This window comes from Eptatretus burgeri, chromosome 13, assembly GCF_056783735.1.
Source record: "Eptatretus burgeri isolate ZD-2024b chromosome 13, Ebu_testis_v1, whole genome shotgun sequence".
Classification (NCBI taxonomy): domain Eukaryota; kingdom Metazoa; phylum Chordata; class Myxini; order Myxiniformes; family Myxinidae; genus Eptatretus; species Eptatretus burgeri.
In genome coordinates, this window is record NC_140973.1 from 20590805 (window position 1) to 20609844 (window position 19040).

Genomic DNA, 19040 nt, shown 5'->3' on the forward strand with positions numbered 1-19040 from the left:
TGTGCTATCTGGCTTGGTAGCCATCTTCCATCCTTGCACTCTATATTAATCTAGAACATGTGCAGAACTTCCACTTAATGGTGGGGCCAGTTTGCGGCATGCTCTTTTTGTGCAGGATCATTCGTTTGTGGCCCAGGTTTTGAAATTGGCTCCGTGTGCCAAATTGGCTGTTCCAATCACCGCCATCCCTGATAGGGATGAGAGAAAAATAAATGATTTAGCTTTCAAAGGAAAAAAGAGGAAGACTCGTGGTGTTTCCCCGAAATTGACGCATGCTGGCTGCCAAGCGCCGATTTGGCTTAGAGACTTCGTAAGCTCCCAAACAAGCAAAGCGGCAGAGATTTGGCAATACAACTAAATAAGTTATGAAAAGGACTGTAAGCCTCAAGCTGCTGACAGTAATCATGCAATAATTTAATGGCTAGGTAACTTTTATTGCCGTTTCCTTCCTGCAAATGGCCCCTTCCCTTTGGATGGCGGGCAGCAGTTAGAAATATAAGAAATTGGAGCAACTAAATCAAGGGTTCGATGATTGGTGAGATGTTTGGAAAAGGAAGCAAAGTTTCCATGTACGATTCGTAATTGGGAAGAGGAAAGATTGTGCTGGAGTATGGTGGTTAACTAATTCAGACTAGGGGTTTATTTGCAAAACTGTTATACCTAACGTATAAAGCTCTTTCTTACCACTGACTCACTGACTCACTGACTGATTTTAAACATCGGTACCTTCTAGGTGACGTAGAAAGCTGAAATTTTGCGTGCCGATGGACATCGAAGCCAATGAACCGGGAAAAATCACAGAACCATTGGAAAGCATCCGTAAATGAAAATATAAATAAATGAAAATAAATAAGTGGGGAAAAAATAAAAAATAATAAAATGTAGGTGAGCGACCCGAGACAATGGGGAAGCACGGTAATTTTGTGTGCCACAGACATTGAAGCTGATACACCAGAAAAAATTATAGAAACATCGAAAAGCATCCGTAAATTAAAATATAAATAAATGAAAAAAATAAATGAAAATAAATAAATGAAAAATCAAATGCAGGTGAGCGACCTGAGACAATGGGGAAGCACGGTAATTTTGTGTGCCATGGACATTGAAGCCGATACACCAGAAAAAAATTATAGAAACATCGAAAAGCATCCGTAAATTAAAATATAAATAAATGAAAAAAATAAATGAAAATAAATAAATGAAAAATCAAATGCAGGTGAGCGACCCGAGACAATTGGGGAAGCACGGTAATTTTGTGTGCCACGGACATTGAAGCCGATACACCAGAAAAAATTATAGAAACATTGAAAAGCATCTGTAAATTAAAATATAAATAAATGAAAAAAAAAATGAAAATAAGTAAATTAAAAATAAAATGTCGGTGAGCGACCCGAGACAATGGGGAAGCATGATTTGTTATTGCTGACAATGTGTAAGCGCAACCTGCGAGAAGATAATATAGCTCTGAGTCAGGAAGGAGTGTTGAGCAGGTCCTTACCATGACCTGCACATGTCTCGGCTTTCTACAGATAAACGATCACCAGCCCCATAAGGAGCGGAAACTATTTGGCGAATCGTGCCAGTGCCCGGGCATATAAGGGAATTCTATAGCGTGGAACATGCATGGGGGAGGGAGGGATAAGGTGGAGTGGATCTGTAGTGCGCATTGGGAAGGTGGGCCAGGCAAGGGAATAGTGTGGTTGTGCAAGGGGGAGGGCATAGGGGGACAACCAGCACTATTTTTAACAGCTAAGCCAAGAGAATGGCTGGTGTTTGTCGGCGTGACACCATGCAGTAAATTTTACCCCACGTAGAGCCATGCCACACTACCTCCCGTCTGTCGGGCCTGGTGTAACGGCGTGCCATTGTGCAGTTATTTATAGCTCTCTAAAGAGCGATTAACAGCTGGGGGATTGGTGTGGCTGCAGTGCAGGCCGTGGGGAGAGAGGGGCAGGGGAGGGGAGGTAGAGGGGTAGAGTGAGAGGGGTGAGAGGGAGAACAAACTGCACGCCCTGACCGGCTCGGTGCCAGTACACGTTTTTAGTGCTCCTGTGGAGCTACCAAAGCTGCCCGTGATCAGACTTTGCACAGTGACCTATGGCCTGACATGACCTGCGCAGCTCTTGATTTTCACTAGAGAGCTACTCGTGGTTTAGACTGCGAGCTGGGCTTGTATCATTTCATGGAGCATCAGAAGTTTGCAATGACTCTTTGAATCAAAACTTCATGGTCTACTGTTACGGATCTATCTTGCCCTGCCAATCGTGGAAATCCAGCACGATGTATGATATGCACGGGACGACAATTCTTTGGAGAGAAAAATATGTCATTAAGTAATTGTGACATTCCCACAACTAGATGTTTCTTGTGAACTGAGCAGTGATCCTAAAGGGGATGATGTGGTAATGCATTGGTGATGACGGAAGAAACAGCACCCCATGTACGCCTCGTGGGCAGAGGCCTTCAAAGCCACACTTACTGAACTCTGCACATCACTCAACACATGTTTAGTCAGTCAATCCACAGCCTGAGCCAGCCAAGAATATTCTGGCATGACTTGTAAACATTAGAGGAAATTGTGTGGGTGCTTTTGAATGTTTTATAGACCAAGACAAACCCTGGGACATCATGATGACTTCACTCGATGAACGCAGCTTTGGTTGCAAGTTCCAACCACCACTTGTCAGTGGACCTAATGCTTCTCTGCTACTCCTTTGCACTTGGTCATACGACCATTTCAAGGCAGTCCACTTGAAAGCCCCAGCAAGCATTTCAGACAAGCCTCATGTCCACGATATTGCCGTCGCCCGAGGGACTCCAGAGGATCGGTGCGATTCTCGTGGCAGAATGACACTCAGCCACGCTCGGAGTGAAATACACGGAACGTTGCCTGGCATGCAGATGGCATTTAAATGGCTTGTACTCGGTCTCTTGGCACCGCGTGTCTGTATGTACGTCTTCTTTCTCATTCACTGAAGTGGGCATAAGATGGAGAGGCATCGCATGGCATCCATTAGCTTGAGACTTTGTTAAAAGGTTTCCTTTGTCTAAGAGCTTCGACTTTCACTTGCACTTTTGTCATTAAATTGTTTTGTTGTTTGTGACGCGCATGTTGTCCCTCTTGTGCATACGGCGTCGGTTTTCATCTCCAGTGAAGGGAAATGTCAATGAACTGCTATGGTGGTGCATTTTCAGTTGAGGTGCTGCATTGTGAAGTATGCCATAAAGCTGCTTCCCCTCCTCCCCCCAACCCCATCCCAGGCATATCATGTAGTAGGCCTCTGTCCTGTACTATGAGCATAGAGAGCCTGTAACATATAGATGACGAGGTTGGTAAAACCTAGTTTGCACACATTTTATCTGCCCCCCCCTCCTTCTCAAGATTGCATTTGTGGTTTGTGACGTAATCAGTGCTCAAAACTGAAATATTCAGCTAAATCCCAAGCTAAGATCACCGTGCGATTTACATCTTTGACAAAAACGAAAAGCTTTGTGCAGGAAAACTTTTTGAGAGTCCGTAAAGTTTCCCGGTTGAAGTGCACTTCCTTTTTATCTCCTCATTGATGATACGTGTCGCTGATGGTTTGACGATTGGCAATCCGATTCCTTTGGTGAGGTGGGATCCACATAATGTCAGTTTTGTTTGATTTGTCAGGTCAAGCCTACTTGCTTGTAACTTGATATTCACTCGAACAATATCTTTTTTTTTATATAAAAAGTGAAGTTATTAATGAAATTCTGTTCTTGCATATGGCAGCTTGGCTGCCGGGTAGCTATCATTTCTTGGAGGCACAGCCGGGCCACTGATGCTGTGCCCCTCTCCCAGTACACTGGTACTCATTTCACTGACCTCAGAAGGATGACTGACTGAGTCAACCCCACCTGGTGTTAATTCATCAGCTAACAGGGCTCAAACTCATGATGCTAAGATCATAAACCAGCCACCCTAACCACGAAGCCAACACCGGACATTAATGAAGTAACTATCTTTGTCAGGTTCCCATCATGTGCTGCCTTTTTTGGCTGCTGCTTCTATCATTGGTTCGGGGCACGGCTATGCTGCTGATGCAGTGCCCCTATTACCAGTACACTGGCACTCATTTCGCTGACCTCGGAAGGATGACAGGCTGAGTCAACCCGCTGGTGTTAATTCAGTGGAAAACTGGACTTGAACTCAGGACTCTAGGATCCCAAGCCACCAACCTAACCACTAAGCCAACACCAGGCATTAATGAAGTAACTATCTTTGTCAGGTGAAGCTCATATATATCACATGGAGATGATGATGATGATGATGATGATGATGATGATGATGATTATGATTGCATTTCAGACTTTCCGAAACACCAGATAGTTTCCAGGGGTTAAAAGAAGAGATCGACAAATGTCAATGAGGTTGGAATCTATGATAACTCATATTCAATCATGATATCTCACAACACTGATTGCTCATGCCGAAGCTCTTTGATTGCTCATCCTGGGAGGTTTGAATGTTCTTTTGCTGGATGTTGTGTTTCCGCTATAAACTTTAATAATGGGTCAGAACTCGAACGTGGCAACCCCAATGTGACGCTGGTTTTAGGCCCCAAACTGCAATGGGAAACGTAGCATAAAACTAGGCTCTGCTTTCCTGTCTATCAATGATGAAGATTATTAACCATTGAAAGGAATACAGCACTGTTGTCACTTCAATTCTACCCTCCTGTTGTGGTGTTGTTGTTTCGTTCCCAGAAGTCCCAGCATGGCGGGCAGCAATCGCTCCTTCAACCCATACATCAAGACCGAGCCGTCAAGCCCAGATCCCTTAGGCCGCCACAGCCCCAGCGGTTCATCCGACAGCAGCGGTGCACAGCACTCGCCACCGCCATTAACCTTGCTACCTCCCATCGGTTACGGGCCCGGTCCCGGTGTCCCGGCGGTGGCCGGCGTCGGACAGCGTTGCTGCGCCGACGACGATGTGGAGCCAAAGTGCGAGTACATGCTCAACGCCATACCCAAGAGGCTATGTCTCGTGTGTGGCGATGTCGCCTCTGGATACCATTATGGCGTCGCTTCCTGTGAGGCCTGTAAGGCCTTTTTCAAGCGTACGATCCAAGGTAAGCATTTTATTGGTTCATTTATCAGCCTGCAATGACGTCACTTACTATAGAAAACAGCAATCTTACATCATTTGTCCATTGACTGCTCTGTTTCGAATGATACTGGCATTGATTTTTCGATAATTACACCAAAACACCGATCAAAGATTTTCTTTCGGTTAGTTTTCTTCTGTCTGGCTGTCTGAAGTGCAAGGTGCTTTGTTCATACCATGTTTCACCAGTTGCCAATGAGCAACATTTGCTTCACTCCCATCACACCACGTATTTTAAAGAAAAATTCACCAACCTAACAAGCACGAGATAATTTGCTCAAAGCCACAAATGCATAACGGGGATGTGTAAGGGAAGCATCCTAGCTGCCATCCGCCATGTAAAGCGGTGCGGGCAAACCGTGGGGTGCGCCATGAAGCAATTACGATGCTCGTTTTGAAATTAATCATCTGTTTGAGCGCCATCGTTAACTCGGTCATGGCGGCTGCAGATGTTATAATTTGCCTTCGCGAGAGCCACGACCACGATACGCACGGTTGGCAAATCCGTGCGGTTCCACGAGGCACGCTTACTCTGAAGCGTACCAGCTGTTCGGCCTAATTTATTGATCGGAGTGATCTACAAGCAAAATGTGCCCGTAATGTGAAGCTTCTTGTTATATTTTGGTGCCTTTTAGTCAGATTTCTTGCTATGGGCCATTTGGTGACTGTGCTGGCCACGTGAGTGCAAACATTTCATAGTTACACTATACGGCTGTGGGTATGTCAGAGCGCGGAGGGTGATGCGGCTTCACCCACACAGATCGATGGTTGTCTTATCGAGGCCATCAGTTAGTCTAATGGAGTGATTGTGGGTGAGGCCAGGAGGCCAAAATACTTGAATTAACCCTTCCACACACACACACCTCCTCTCACCCCTAATTCAATTTACCTTCCCAACTTCCTTCCACATTGGTACAATGGGGGGAATCGCTCGGTAAGAGTGCAGTGCCCACTCACTACCGACGTCACCCAAACGCCACATGTGAAAAAGCAAGTTGTTAGAATTTGCATTTTAAAAGGTGACAGGGCACATTGCAACACTGGGGGAAAGCCCTCCAGGGACTACCTTTAGTGCAGAAACCACTCGAAATGTAAATATGGAGTGCTTTGGGGGATGGTATGGTGGGTGGGGGGAGGGGGTGAGGACCTGATTGGCTAGTATACAAGGTAGGGGGAGAGAGAATGGTGGGGGGGGTGGTCAATCTTGGTTAGGAGTGGGGCTGGACATGTCGAGCAACTAAATTATAACTAAACGCCACATGATTGCTTCTGCCTTACAGTCAATCTTGTGCACATGTTCGCTTTGTTGAACGAATCAAGTCATTGCATGTAATTTATGGGGTGTATGTATGTGTATGTGTGTGTATATATATATATATATATATATATATATATATATATATATATATATATATATATATATATATATATATATATATATATATATATACACACACATGTATATATTTAAGCATATTCAAGAGTATGTCAGAACATTATCGGCTTTTGATTAGTGAACGGAGTACATAAGTTTGTTTGTGTCGCAATAAATTGATACATTTTCACCTGCACCCCATGGCGAGAGTCCTTCAGGCCATTTTAGGGTGTGCAGTGGCCAAACGTGCCTTCAGAGGTCCCCTATGTGTACAAGGACCATGGCACGCATATCACAAGTAAGTGCCTGGTCATGACATGGATCGTACGTGGAAACATCTCTGTCTAATTGGTGTTGCCATTGAATGACGATGGATTCCTCGTGTTCTTTCAGGGAATATCGAATACAGCTGCCCGGCCACCAATGAATGTGAGATCACCAAGCGACGTCGGAAGGCCTGCCAAGCGTGCCGCTTCATGAAATGCCTCAAAGTGGGAATGCTGAGGGAAGGTACAAGCCATGGAAGCTGAAGTTGACTCCATTTGTTTGGCTCAAACTTACTAACTTTTGGCATTATTTTAAGCATGTTACGTGTGTGTGTGTGTGTGTGTGTATTTCGCACCTCCTGACTGTTATGGTGAGCATCGCCGCAGAGATGTAGGACTTTATGTCCATTGGAGATCGGGGGAGTGCTCATCACACTCCACATAACTTGATTATATATATATATATATATATATATATATATATATATATATATATATATATATATATATATATATATATATATATATATATATACATATGCTGCATACACACATGCACAGTGATCTCCAGCTCACAGAGGAGCTAATCATACATATATCGCAGATGGGACAAAGACACAAGTGGGCATCATATTTTCACATGAATTTGGCCGACAAGGACATCAGTGGAGGCAATGTACAATCTCAATGGAGTAAATACGAGATTTGAACCTGGGATATTTGAACTGCCTGCTCAGATGGGAACGACAAACAGGCAAACACGACACGAGGGATGACGAGGGATGGCTGAAGTTTTTGTGAACCTCGAATGGGAAGCTGCACATCCGGCCCAACCGCCACTGCCGCACCATCTAGCAGGCCCCTGTCAATGTCTCATGCCTGATCGGCCTGTCAAATGGTGCGAGAAAACCTCCTTTTAAAGCACTTCGTTGCAGCTGAGTGAGGCGTGCAAGCGAAGAACGCACTAACGACCGCGCTCCGTCTCCAGCACAGATGGGGGATCTTCGGGCACTCCTGCGCGCGAGCAATAATTCTTAATTACGGTAGATCGATGGGTGCACGGCGTGAGCCAAAATTAAAGTCAGTGAACAGAACAACCATACCATCGAAAGAGGAATGCATGTAGTAAGAGTTCTCCAACTTTTGTAATCCTTGAACACAACCGATTCCGTATGACCATTGTGATCTTCTTTCCTTTTTTCTTAAAAAAATTTTTTTTTTTTCCAACAGCGGCATTCCTTGGCTTGAATCTATCTGTTTTATCTTTCCTCCCACCCGCACTTGTTCAAAACTTTTAAAACTCGCTCAAAGGAAAATCTTGCTCACGGTATAACAGTTAAACATCCACCTTGGAGACTTAGGCAACATGCTCTCTTTAACCGCATTCGCTTGAGGAACTTTTTGAGGCGACGTCTTGCCTTTCAATTACCATATGCGAGCACCACACGGTGCTGTGAAGTGTTGAGTGGGTTTATCTCGCACCCATGTTCAAACCACGAGATCAAGTAGCATGCTGAGACAGCTACGGTCCATGACAGGAACACGTCCGACGAGTCTGTGACAGGAACGCGTCCGAATCGAGTGGGTTCTCGTGTCGCAGTCACATCCTATGCTTCTTTTTTTTTTACTATTATTAATTTCGCCCCGTGTGATACCTCGGCTGTTCATGTAATGGGATGAATAACAGAACCCTTTCTTTATTCCCTACTGTGATCACTGGACCATTTGATGATCTGTGTTCTGAGCACTACTCGACTTTGAAGGCGTGGAGCTCAAATCTTGCGTCCTTTGTTAATTTAAGCTTTTTTTTTCAGGTGTAGAGACTGAGGCTTGTGGAGGAGTTGAGCATTGCGTCCCAATGTCTTTCTCGTGATTTGTGTACAAGTCCCGACACGAGCCTTAGTCTCTGGACATGATGAATGGTAGTTTGATTTCAAGAACTCAGCACTTTGGTAAACAGTATTAATAAGGTTGTCCAATTTCAATGAGTTCTATCTCCTAGAGTTTGTAATGAGAAGAAACAAATTATTATTTGCAAAAGAAATTATACATTTAGAGTCGTCTAATTGGCTCATGGAGGAGTTTAAATCTAAGTCTATAAATTGCAATGGCATGAGGAGATTTTGTAATTTTTTTTTTTAATGAATTAGAGGCTTACAAGGACATTATTAGGCAATGGACAACTCAACACACAGTATATGGGATTTAAACCTGGGATCTCTGCAATGGGAATGACAAGCAGGCCAAACTTTGCATAAACCTTCAGGTATTTGCTTAATAGCATGTTTTGAGTAATGGACTCAATTAATACTCTCCTTCCACCTTAACACCTGAACATCAGATGTTTAGCCTCCTCCAGTCAAAAAGCTTCACTGTTCAACCCCGAATCGGTTTGTTCCCATGAACAGATGTTGTGCAAAAGAAAAAAAGACAAAACCCTCTGATGAATAGTTTGAAGCTGTGCTGTCACACGTATAAATTGAATGGACTGCTTAGCGGACAACCCGGTAGCATTCCATGATAGCGTACCGATCCTCCCCCTCCCAGAAGCTGCCATTCTGAACTATAGGAATGCCTGGACAAGTAACAGCTCTGTTGTCTCCCAATACATTTGAACAACAGTACAAAGGCCATTTACACACAACGGTACCAATAATGTTTAGTACTGCAAGGTAAATTCCCATCAGGGAAAGCTTGCCGTTGACGTGTGCTCTCAGGTACGCCGTCATTGTGCTTGGAGGAAATGATGGCTGGTTATAGGATGGTCCTCCACAAAGCCAGCTTTCACGCTAAACTTGCCTCGATCGTGTACTCGCTTAACAACATTGCTCCAAACTTAATTTGTGGGCAAAAGGCAGTCCCAGAACATCTCTCAGTCCTTTTCTTCTTTTATTTTATTTTTTCTGCAGACAGCCGACCTTCTTTCACTCAAAGAAGTTCGAATGTCAGAGAAAGAAAGGGATTGTTAGAACATTATATGTACAGCGCCCAAATGCCGGGCTTTTTCATCATTGGCTTAACAATAAGGTGGGTTTGTTCACCGACAATATAGATCAGTGCGTGACGGGCTCGCTGCCGGCTGTAGCCAGCCGGCCCACCGTCTGGCAGGGCATGAATCAGCCACGCACTGGCACAGCCCCGCACGCATCCGCAAGTGTTTGCAGGAGGGCTCTTTCCCTGCCCGGAAGAACAGGGCCCCTTCCTGACAACCTGCGCAGCGATCAATGCCTCGAGTCGTGTCTTTTATTGATCTCACAACCCAGGGTGAAATATCGGGATGAACGTCGAGCCAGGAAGATAACGTTGCACTTGGCATTCTAAACATTATGCTTTAGGATAATAGTCAGTTAATTAATATGTAATTCCATGGAAAATCAAGGAAACATTTGCTTGTTCAGTTTAATGCAGCAGAGCGGACATCCCCTGGTCGAGGAGTGTCAGGCTGATGTAATGGTCGCACCGTTCAGCCTATGCACCCTGTATGGATCGGCTACCTCTTGACTGCTTTCTCGATCCCAGGCTCAATGTTTTCCACACATCTCTAATGCTTCTAATTGGCATGTCTCTCCGGTGAATCGCTCTGCATTTCCATATTGTGGGCCGAGTTATGTGACCACAGTTTGGGTTTCATGTGCTCCTAAAAATTATCAAGTGCTGTAATTTCTTTTTCTTTTTTTTTGGCCTGCTCTCTGACTCCCCATATTTGTGAGCCCAAGCAGTGTGACAAATTATTTTATTCATGAAACTATTACCGACACCGAACCACTTTGGCTGCTGTCCATGAACTCGATGAAACTTATTTCCACATTTTACTCCCACCAACCTATCCTTTAGTCAAAACGGTTAACACTTTCCCTTTCGTTGCCATTGCAGGCATTGCAGGGGATATAATGGTTTGGCTTGCAGCCTTTGGCACCCAAGATCAGGTCCAACGTTTGGCTCATTTGGTCCAAAATATTTTTGTTTAAAGATGTCCACACTGGTATGCAGTGTCCCTGTTTTTCATAAGCACCAATAGTTGGTGTCATACATCAACAGAATCTAGTTGGGTGCCAAAAAAAAGAAAAAAGAATCTAGAAAAACCTATCCGTTGGATGTTTGCACATGGTGACGAAAGAGATCCTCTATCAATAGAACTGAAGTCGGACAGCGTTGCCATTCCCTGAGACAAAGAGTGTGATACTGATGGTGCAAAGATGCTTTAAGAGCTTTATTTGGGACAAGATGGGCACCATTCAGGAATGCAATACTGTACTTCAACTTCACCAGGAATTTGAAGAGAAAGACTTGTGCTTGAACCGAAGAGGCCTCGGCAATCGTCAGTGGGCGCGCCAGAAAGGGTTGAAGCACCCCGAGCAATGACTCGCAGTCGTGACAAGTCAACCGGACTGTAATCCATGCAATTATTTTCTATGGGGACATTTGAAGAGTCATGTCTTAATTCAAAGGTCGCAAACTCTCATGGAGCTGAGGTTGATCGTTGTGGGACTATGCAACTCGATCAATGAGGATTTGTGTCCCAGAATTGTCGGTTGGTAAGAGGAAGTGCAATGGCAAAAATGGTTGTTCTCGCGAACGGATAAATCTCGAAAGGATGTTGTCCATCTCTGATGAATATGCTGATGCTTTTGAAGCACGTTAAAATCTTTCAATTGCAAATGAAAATGTGTCATCATTTTGTGGGCCTGGCCTTGTACCAGATCCAGTCAAAAGGAGAAATTGATTGCAGTGGAAGAAAATCATGTGGAAGAGTACCCTTTATAGATATATTTGGTGCATTATTCTTGTCTATCTCAGTATGAGGTATCGTTGGATAAACTCAGACACGAAGTGGTGTTGTTCTGGAACATGTGTGACCTCTGTGGTGGCTGCAGATTTGGGAAAGAGCCAGTGGTGCCACACCAAAGGAAGTCCGACTTCAATGCTATAATGGCAACCCCTGTACTGTGCGTCAGCAACCTCACAGGGATGGTAATCAATGTTATTCACCCTTCCAAAAAATTATGACATCTGATGAGATTCTCATGAGATTTCTATCAGTTCCTATGAGAAATCAGCAGAATTTTTTTTGGACGAGGAGGAGTTCTCGAAATGTAATTTCTGCTGGAGGTTGACCAGAAAAACAATGCTTTTTCGAGCCAATCCTTTCTGCAGGGACAAAGTACTAATGTGAAACTAACCTGAACTGAATGTATTGTCCCAGGTTATTGATCCGTTTGTGAGCTGATCCAAGCAAGTTGATCTTTTTTGACGTCCTCATTTTCCGAAATACAGTGCCCTTTGACTCGGAGAATAAACCTCATAAAGTGGTAATTTGTGTGTCCAAGGATGCAAAATGGTCAAGGTGGACCGAGGATCAGAAGAGACTTGTGCCGTTGAGAGGAGACGATGGTTCTGCTGATCATGTCATTCCTCCATAACTAAGCACAATCTTTTGCACTCTCACCTGCCTTGTTCATTTGTCTGCCTGTTTCCAATCACTCCATCCTCAGTGTGTTAATTTCCAACCCTCTGTGACTTGGAATTTCGATGGTTATGTATTCCCGTAAGGTGTGTGCCTGTCAAAAAGACAGACGTTGCAACTTTATTTCCGTTAATAGGATGTCCGTCTAAGCGGGTTGTTTGCAGACTCTCATCACAGCAGATTATAAATGACAGAATGAAAAGCTAAATCGCCGTCCAACCTACACAGGACCATGATTCCCCACGGGTCCCGAGGTTGTAACCTTTTTTGGAACTTCTCAACACATTTTAAAAATAATATTCTCTCATTTAACCTGCCAGGACCAACGCAAACTATGCTCTTTCATATTCTACTCACCATATTTCTTTAATCATCTTATTTCCCCTCAAATTGAAAATAAAATTCCAGGATCAATGCTCACCTGCACTTGTTTGTTCCTCTTTTTTTCCTGACCTGTTGAACCAACTTCCATATTCTCCTCAATCTCATTCTTCCCTCCGGGTCTTCAAGACACCTGTTCACCACCATATCAGATTGTCCCCAATCCAAAACCATAATCTTTTCTACCCACTGATAACCCCCTCCTCCTTCCAAATTTCCAGTTTTTCCTCCTGAGCGTTTCCTTCTGTATCTCTCTTGTCCATCCCATGCATCTTCTCCTGCCACCCATTCCTCCCCACACCCGTTGTTTGTCCACCTCCCTCTATCTTGGCCTTCGGCTTTGCTGTTGGTGGTACCCCACTCGCTCTGCTGTTTCTTTTGTCCTGTTGCATCTTGACTCGTTCAATGTACTACTACTAGCTCTTTCATGAGCCTCGACTATTGTATTAAAAAAAAGTCCTTTTTTTGACTATATCTAGTAATTTATCTCAATTCACTCTTTCTGCATCGAGAAAAACAGGATGTTATTGCAAACTTTTGAGGGCATAGCAGTTGACAGCAATGTGTCGGTGCAGCAAGAGAGGATATTCTGGATGATGATCTAGTTTACAACATTGGAATTCTAAAATGGATGGACAACATAGACCTCATTTGTTTTGGCTCGTTGTCCAAACATGCTTGTGATTCTATGATGGTGCTCAACTTGCAGTTATAGTTACATTTCAGTCATTTAATAACTCATTGGACTTTTATTCCAATGAAAGTCCAAGCTGTGAATAAAAGGGATTTTTTAAAATCAAATGTTTTAACGTCCAACCCTGGACCCAAACTTGGAATGGTGATGACAATGAGAAGAGCTGGAGAAATTAGAATGTCCCCCAAATACTCTGAGTGAAAATACCATGACCATCGGGTAATCATGGTTGACAGGATAGCTGAGAAGTTTGCCCACTCATCTATGAGCTGTTATGTCTATGTCTAGTTTGGGTTTGAAATTCTGCACCCCTATAAACTCATCCTGGTGTTTTGTAGGCAGGGCGAGGCATCAATGTTTTGGACATAAGATGGAGGACTCGTCCGATATCCAGTCGTTGGTGGACGTTAAAGATGCCACGGTCTTCTTTCTTTTCCATCTTAACAGAAGCGGGGCACATTGAAGAGCGTGAAAGAACTGACAGTGGGACAAACATCAAGGGAATGAACGAACAGAAAAAAAAGGAAGGAGGAAGAGGGGAAACATTGGAACTAGCTCGTAAGATGGTTAGGAAGGGAAAGATTGATAGAGGTACTTAAGATCATGGGTCAGAATAGGGGATGACAAGAGATGGTGTTGCACTGCTTGCTGGAAGCCCAAAGGGAGGAGTGAGACAGAACAACCTCTGGAAGATGGTCCCATCGACATGACAAACAAAGAATAAGAGTTGAGGTGTGCAGTCAACCTGGTTTTAGAGGTTCAATCAGAAGGGTTTTAATGGAGGGAACGCATGTACATATGTATTTCTGGATATATGAATATATATACATATATATATATATATATATATGCATAGATGTATTGTTGTGGGCCAGGGTTCGGTGGCGATAAATGACCACGAGGTGGAGCAGTGGAGTCGTCTCCTACCGAACACCTGGAATTTAGGTCGTGACTCTCGGACAACTCCGAAAGGTGACGGGTCACTTAGAGGACCGTGGTCGCCAATATTTCGATGGCGTGGGGTAGGGTTAATTGCCTAATTTCAATATAACTAAATACTTACATCGTTCAACTAACGGGGAAAACCACACCCTCGGCCGACTTTGTCCGAATCGAGTCGCTATCACCGATTCAGATCTGGCGTAACCGAGCGGAAGTTACCAAAGCCACGCCGGACCAAATGAACAATTTACCGGCCCAAACAGCCTCACTAATTCTCAAGTCCGAACCATGCTGGGTCAATCAAAGAAAGGACAGAAACAAACTGGAACATTTAACACGGGGCGGGGGGGGTTATTTTACAAAGAATAATCGGGTAGGGGAAACAGAGCAGAGTTATCATGAATAAAAGGCAGGCAATGTACAATGGGCAAAGAAAAAGCACTTAACAATTATACTTACAGGACGGCGCCTCCCCCCCCCCTCACTCACACACACACACACACACACACACACGCGCGCACACAATGAAATGGACCTCGTGGGTCTATTTTCAGCCTTTCATCTCAGAGGGAAGGCGAGCTGAGGGCAGGGGCCGAGCAGGGTACCTGTCCCACCTTGTGCGGTCACACCGACCTGAACCACTGGTGGGACTCGAATCCACGACCCGAAGTCCATGACCCACAAACGAGACCGCTCAACCACCACCACCACTGTCTCAGACCGCTCCAACCACCACACACGACCGTCTGCCACGACGACAGACTGCTCAGAATCGCCACCGGACTGCAGACCCTCTGCATTCGCCACGATCACCCGGTCTGCCGAAAAACTGCTCCTCACAACCAATCTGCTGCTCTTTAGGTTCGAGGGGCCTCTTCTCCTCGCCACTCGCCTCCTGATTGGCCGGGGGGTTGTCGGACGACTCGTGGCCGCCGTTGATTGGACGAGCTCACGGTGGGCGGAGGGAACCTCACCCCTATACGTGACACGATGCACATGGGCGATGGCATTGTTGTTGTAGTTGGCGATGGCGTTGTTGTTGTAGTTGGTGATGTAGAGGATGTAGTTGTTGGCGATGTAAAAAAATATAAAAATAAAAAAAACTAACTGGAAAATAACTCTGAGCGCACACACCAAATTCCCATTAGATAGAAGGAAGGATTCTAACTATTAACACATACTTATCGACATAACTGAACTACGGGGACTCTGGCTGCTTGTGTGCACAAGGTTTCCAAATCCGTAACACTACCCCCCTCCCCTTTTTACAAAATCGTCCTGAGTCCTCAAATTTTAGTGTGCCATGCAGGTATAGGTTTTTCCCCTTGTACATTTTACCTACGGATCCCTCAGTGCGACATTTGTATACATGTCCCAAAAATAAATAACCAAGTGCGCTACTTAACTAAACTAACAGACTCACACGGACAACTTAACTACATTGCCAGCACTAAGACGGACACACAGGTGTGTTGCAAAATATTTACAATTTTACCTTATCTATTTACACCAACCATGGCCCAGGACCTGTTATCTGGAAAGAAAAGTCATTGCAAAGTCAACAGTTAGTGGCTCGACTGGAGTCTCTGGCACAATGAATTGATGGATGAAAAAACACAAAGAGATGGGCGCGTGGGCTGCCCAATGCAGTCCTGTGGTGAGGCTGCATGCAGGGTGGTCCTTGCAAACACACTGAAGAGATGGATGGTCCTGGCGCACATGGTTAAGATGGTGACACGGGGGCAAATGCAAACAGGGGCAGCAGGCATGGGGGTCAAGGCAAAGGCAGGCAAGTGAAGGCAAGGCAAGTGCGGACCAGCAACTGTAGCGCAACAGACCGGCATATGAAGCTGGCTGGCCTCTGGTATGGTCCCGTGAGGTTGTATGGAGGGAGTGCGGTGGTGCCGGCCGCTCCGAAAACGGGCTCAGACCTACCCTAATGTCTCCCCCCAACCTATCGCCTTTGCCTGTCTCTGTCCATACCCACTCCCTTAGTTTGCAACAACAAAACAAAATTTAGACCCCTTCTTATTTTTATTTTTATTTTCCTTGGAATTGCTCGTTCCTAACCCTCCTATTGTCTTTGTCCGGCTAACCTATCCTGTCAACCTCGCCTACTCCCAACCCCTAAGATCCTTTTTGGAGGGGAATAAGGGAGAGACTAGTGTCCTGCCTCGAGGCCCAACAAAGCCTCAGAACAACCTCCACAGAGTTCAGCAATCTTTCCCAAGGTGGGTCCAGCAGCCTACAGAGAGCGAAGGGAAGGATGGTGCGAAGGGGTACATTTTTTTTTCTAAATACCCGAGCATTTATTACACTTTAAACTATCCCCAGCGCTTTTCAACATGCCTGTCACTTTAAACTATCAGTTCTAACAACCACAATTCCCGTCGCATGTATAGGTGTCCATTATTAATTGGGGCCCTGCCCACAAATTTTCTCTCGTGCCCTTGCACAATTTTGTGGCTGGGCAGCGTGGCTCCACTGGCAGGGATTCCCATCTGCTGAACTCAAACAACGGCACCCCTGGGCCCTGAGGCTGTCTCCGAACCTACCTGCTCCCTATGAACGCGGGGAGTGCCCTTCCCGGCTACTCCCCCGTATATGCCCACGTGTCATCTTGGTGCTACGGGTCCCATTTCCGATGAGCCACCCGTGCCCAGTACACTATCCCGGTCCCTTGGACCCATGGCCTACTCTGGCCGACTAGTCCAGTGCCCGGGGTGCCCTCTACTCGATACTCACCTTTCAACAGCCACGCTCCCAGCCGGTCAATGGACTCCTGCACCCTTCAAAAAGGTTAGGTGTCTTCTCTCAACACCAACAACAAAACGACCTCCTTTTGGTAAATTTGACGAACCCACTAACTAACATTACACTGACCCTGGGGTCCCTTGGGTGGGATTCACTCCTCCCCCCAATCATTCATTCGCACCATGCATTCCACATTCGCTCCATTCACACTTGGGCCCGCTGTCCCACATTCACTCATGGTGCACATTCTCTTTTTTTTTTTCTTTTCCATTTCTCACATCACACTTTAACAATTACGTCCCCCTAACTAGCTCCTGCTCCCCGTCATCCCTTACACTAATGCATGCTCATTTTAACTCTACGTAGCTAATCTACGTCCCTACTACGCATTCCATGTCTGTCTGTCTGTCTGTCTTCCAAAATCCATTCTCCATTCTATATCTAAACTAACATTCCCTCTAACTCGTTCCACGGGCCCCATGAGGAACTGTTCATGCCCCCATGAGGCCGGTCTATCTACGCTAAACCCTTCCCACTAACTAATGCTCCTATGCCCAAGCAGGATGTCTACCACACCCTTGCCAGGGCCGTGTACTTGGAGCGAGGCTTTTTTTTCTTTTTTCTTGCACCGCCAGGGCGGCGGTCTACGGCACGCCCGTTCGCCCTTCTGTTGGACGATACCTGGGGCCTTGTCGTCACCCTGCGCATCGCAATCAGCACTCGCTTTCGAGGGGTTCGCCATGCAAGCCAACGCGCGTCGCTCGCCCGTAACCCGCGCCGTGAGGTCCCCAGTGACGTCACTTGCACACTGAACCTGCAGGGTTTCCCGTGCAGGCCAGCCCGAGCGTATCATCCCGGGGACCCGCTCCGCGCGTTCCGCAAACAGAACATGCGGCGCGCAGCACGTGGAGCTTCACACACGCGCCCGCATGCGGACCCGTCCGTTCCAAATTCACACAACACTCGCCTACATTTTCGCCGTCCACGTGGCCGGCTTGTATCCAACGTGGAGCGTTCTCGCGCCAGATTGCGATCACGCAGACGCGTGCATGCAGGCTGTGTGCAAAACGCGCCACGGACCTTGTATGCGCCATCGCACAAACCCGGCACGGCTGCCAAATTAACCCTTTGTGGCCTTCCAGGCTCGCCATTCAAGTCCCCATCTGGATCGGTCCAATTCCATTTCCATGCACGCACTCACGCACGCCATGTTACTCGCACCACTCGCACACCTTGACATGCACTCCGGGACAATCACATCGGGGATTCGTGTTGCTGCAAGGGGTCCTGGGATCTCGACCCCCCCCCCCCCCAAACTCTGCATGGACCCGTTCGCATCACTCACCCGCTCAATCTCGTAAGGCTCTACCGGACCCATCTGGTCACAGTCCATTTCGAGGTAGCATACCGTCTCCCTCTGTTCTGAGGGAAGCTATCCTGATGCTCACACCAGGTCACGAAACATTCCCCATGCTCAACCTCATTGTCCCCTCCTATCTCTACCTGTGTGTGCTCGTTAATTTCCCCTTTTACTTTATTTAATTTGTGAACTTCATCCACCTCATTTATGATGCCCAATTCCTGGCTCTTCTTCTCTACCTGCAGGAACTTACAGGTCTCTACCCCAATTATTCTGGCATCGCTCGTCCCCTCGACCTTGCCTGTCTCCATTGCGGACCAACAAACCTCCACACTCCCTCCTGACTCGATCGTTCCCCCATGTGCAGGCGTCATTTTCCAATCCATCGCCCGCATACTCGCCTGCAGGCTCAACCCCACATCTTGCATTTCCCCCTTCATGTCTTGCATCTCTCCCCTCTGTGCTTGCATATTTCAATCCATTCGTTTCATATTCGCATCCAATTTGGCATCCATCTCTCGTGCATCCTCCTTCATTTCGTCCAATTTGCGCGTACTCGCGTCCATCTTGTCATTCATGTTTTGCAATATCTCCGCCAACCGGCCCCAGTTAAATGGCCCTGACGAGGCTGATTCGCCGCGCACCGGGAGGGTTGTTGCTGTTGAGGGCGCTC

At 46.0% G+C, this 19040-nt stretch overlaps 1 protein-coding gene across 7 annotated transcripts in view; it reads left to right on the forward strand.

Annotated features, from left to right (window-relative positions):
• The window catches only part of LOC147014014 (estrogen-related receptor gamma-like), a 203059-nt gene that overhangs the window by 107523 nt on the left and 76496 nt on the right, over nucleotides 1-19040 (forward strand). For all 7 annotated transcript variants that reach the window (XM_085851574.1, XM_085851576.1, XM_085851577.1 and 4 more), the window contains 2 exons: nucleotides 4732-5096; nucleotides 6900-7016. In XM_085851574.1, coding sequence (XP_085707700.1) covers nucleotides 4732-5096; nucleotides 6900-7016 — 482 coding nt within the window. The remainder of the gene's footprint in view (nucleotides 1-4731; nucleotides 5097-6899; nucleotides 7017-19040) is intronic.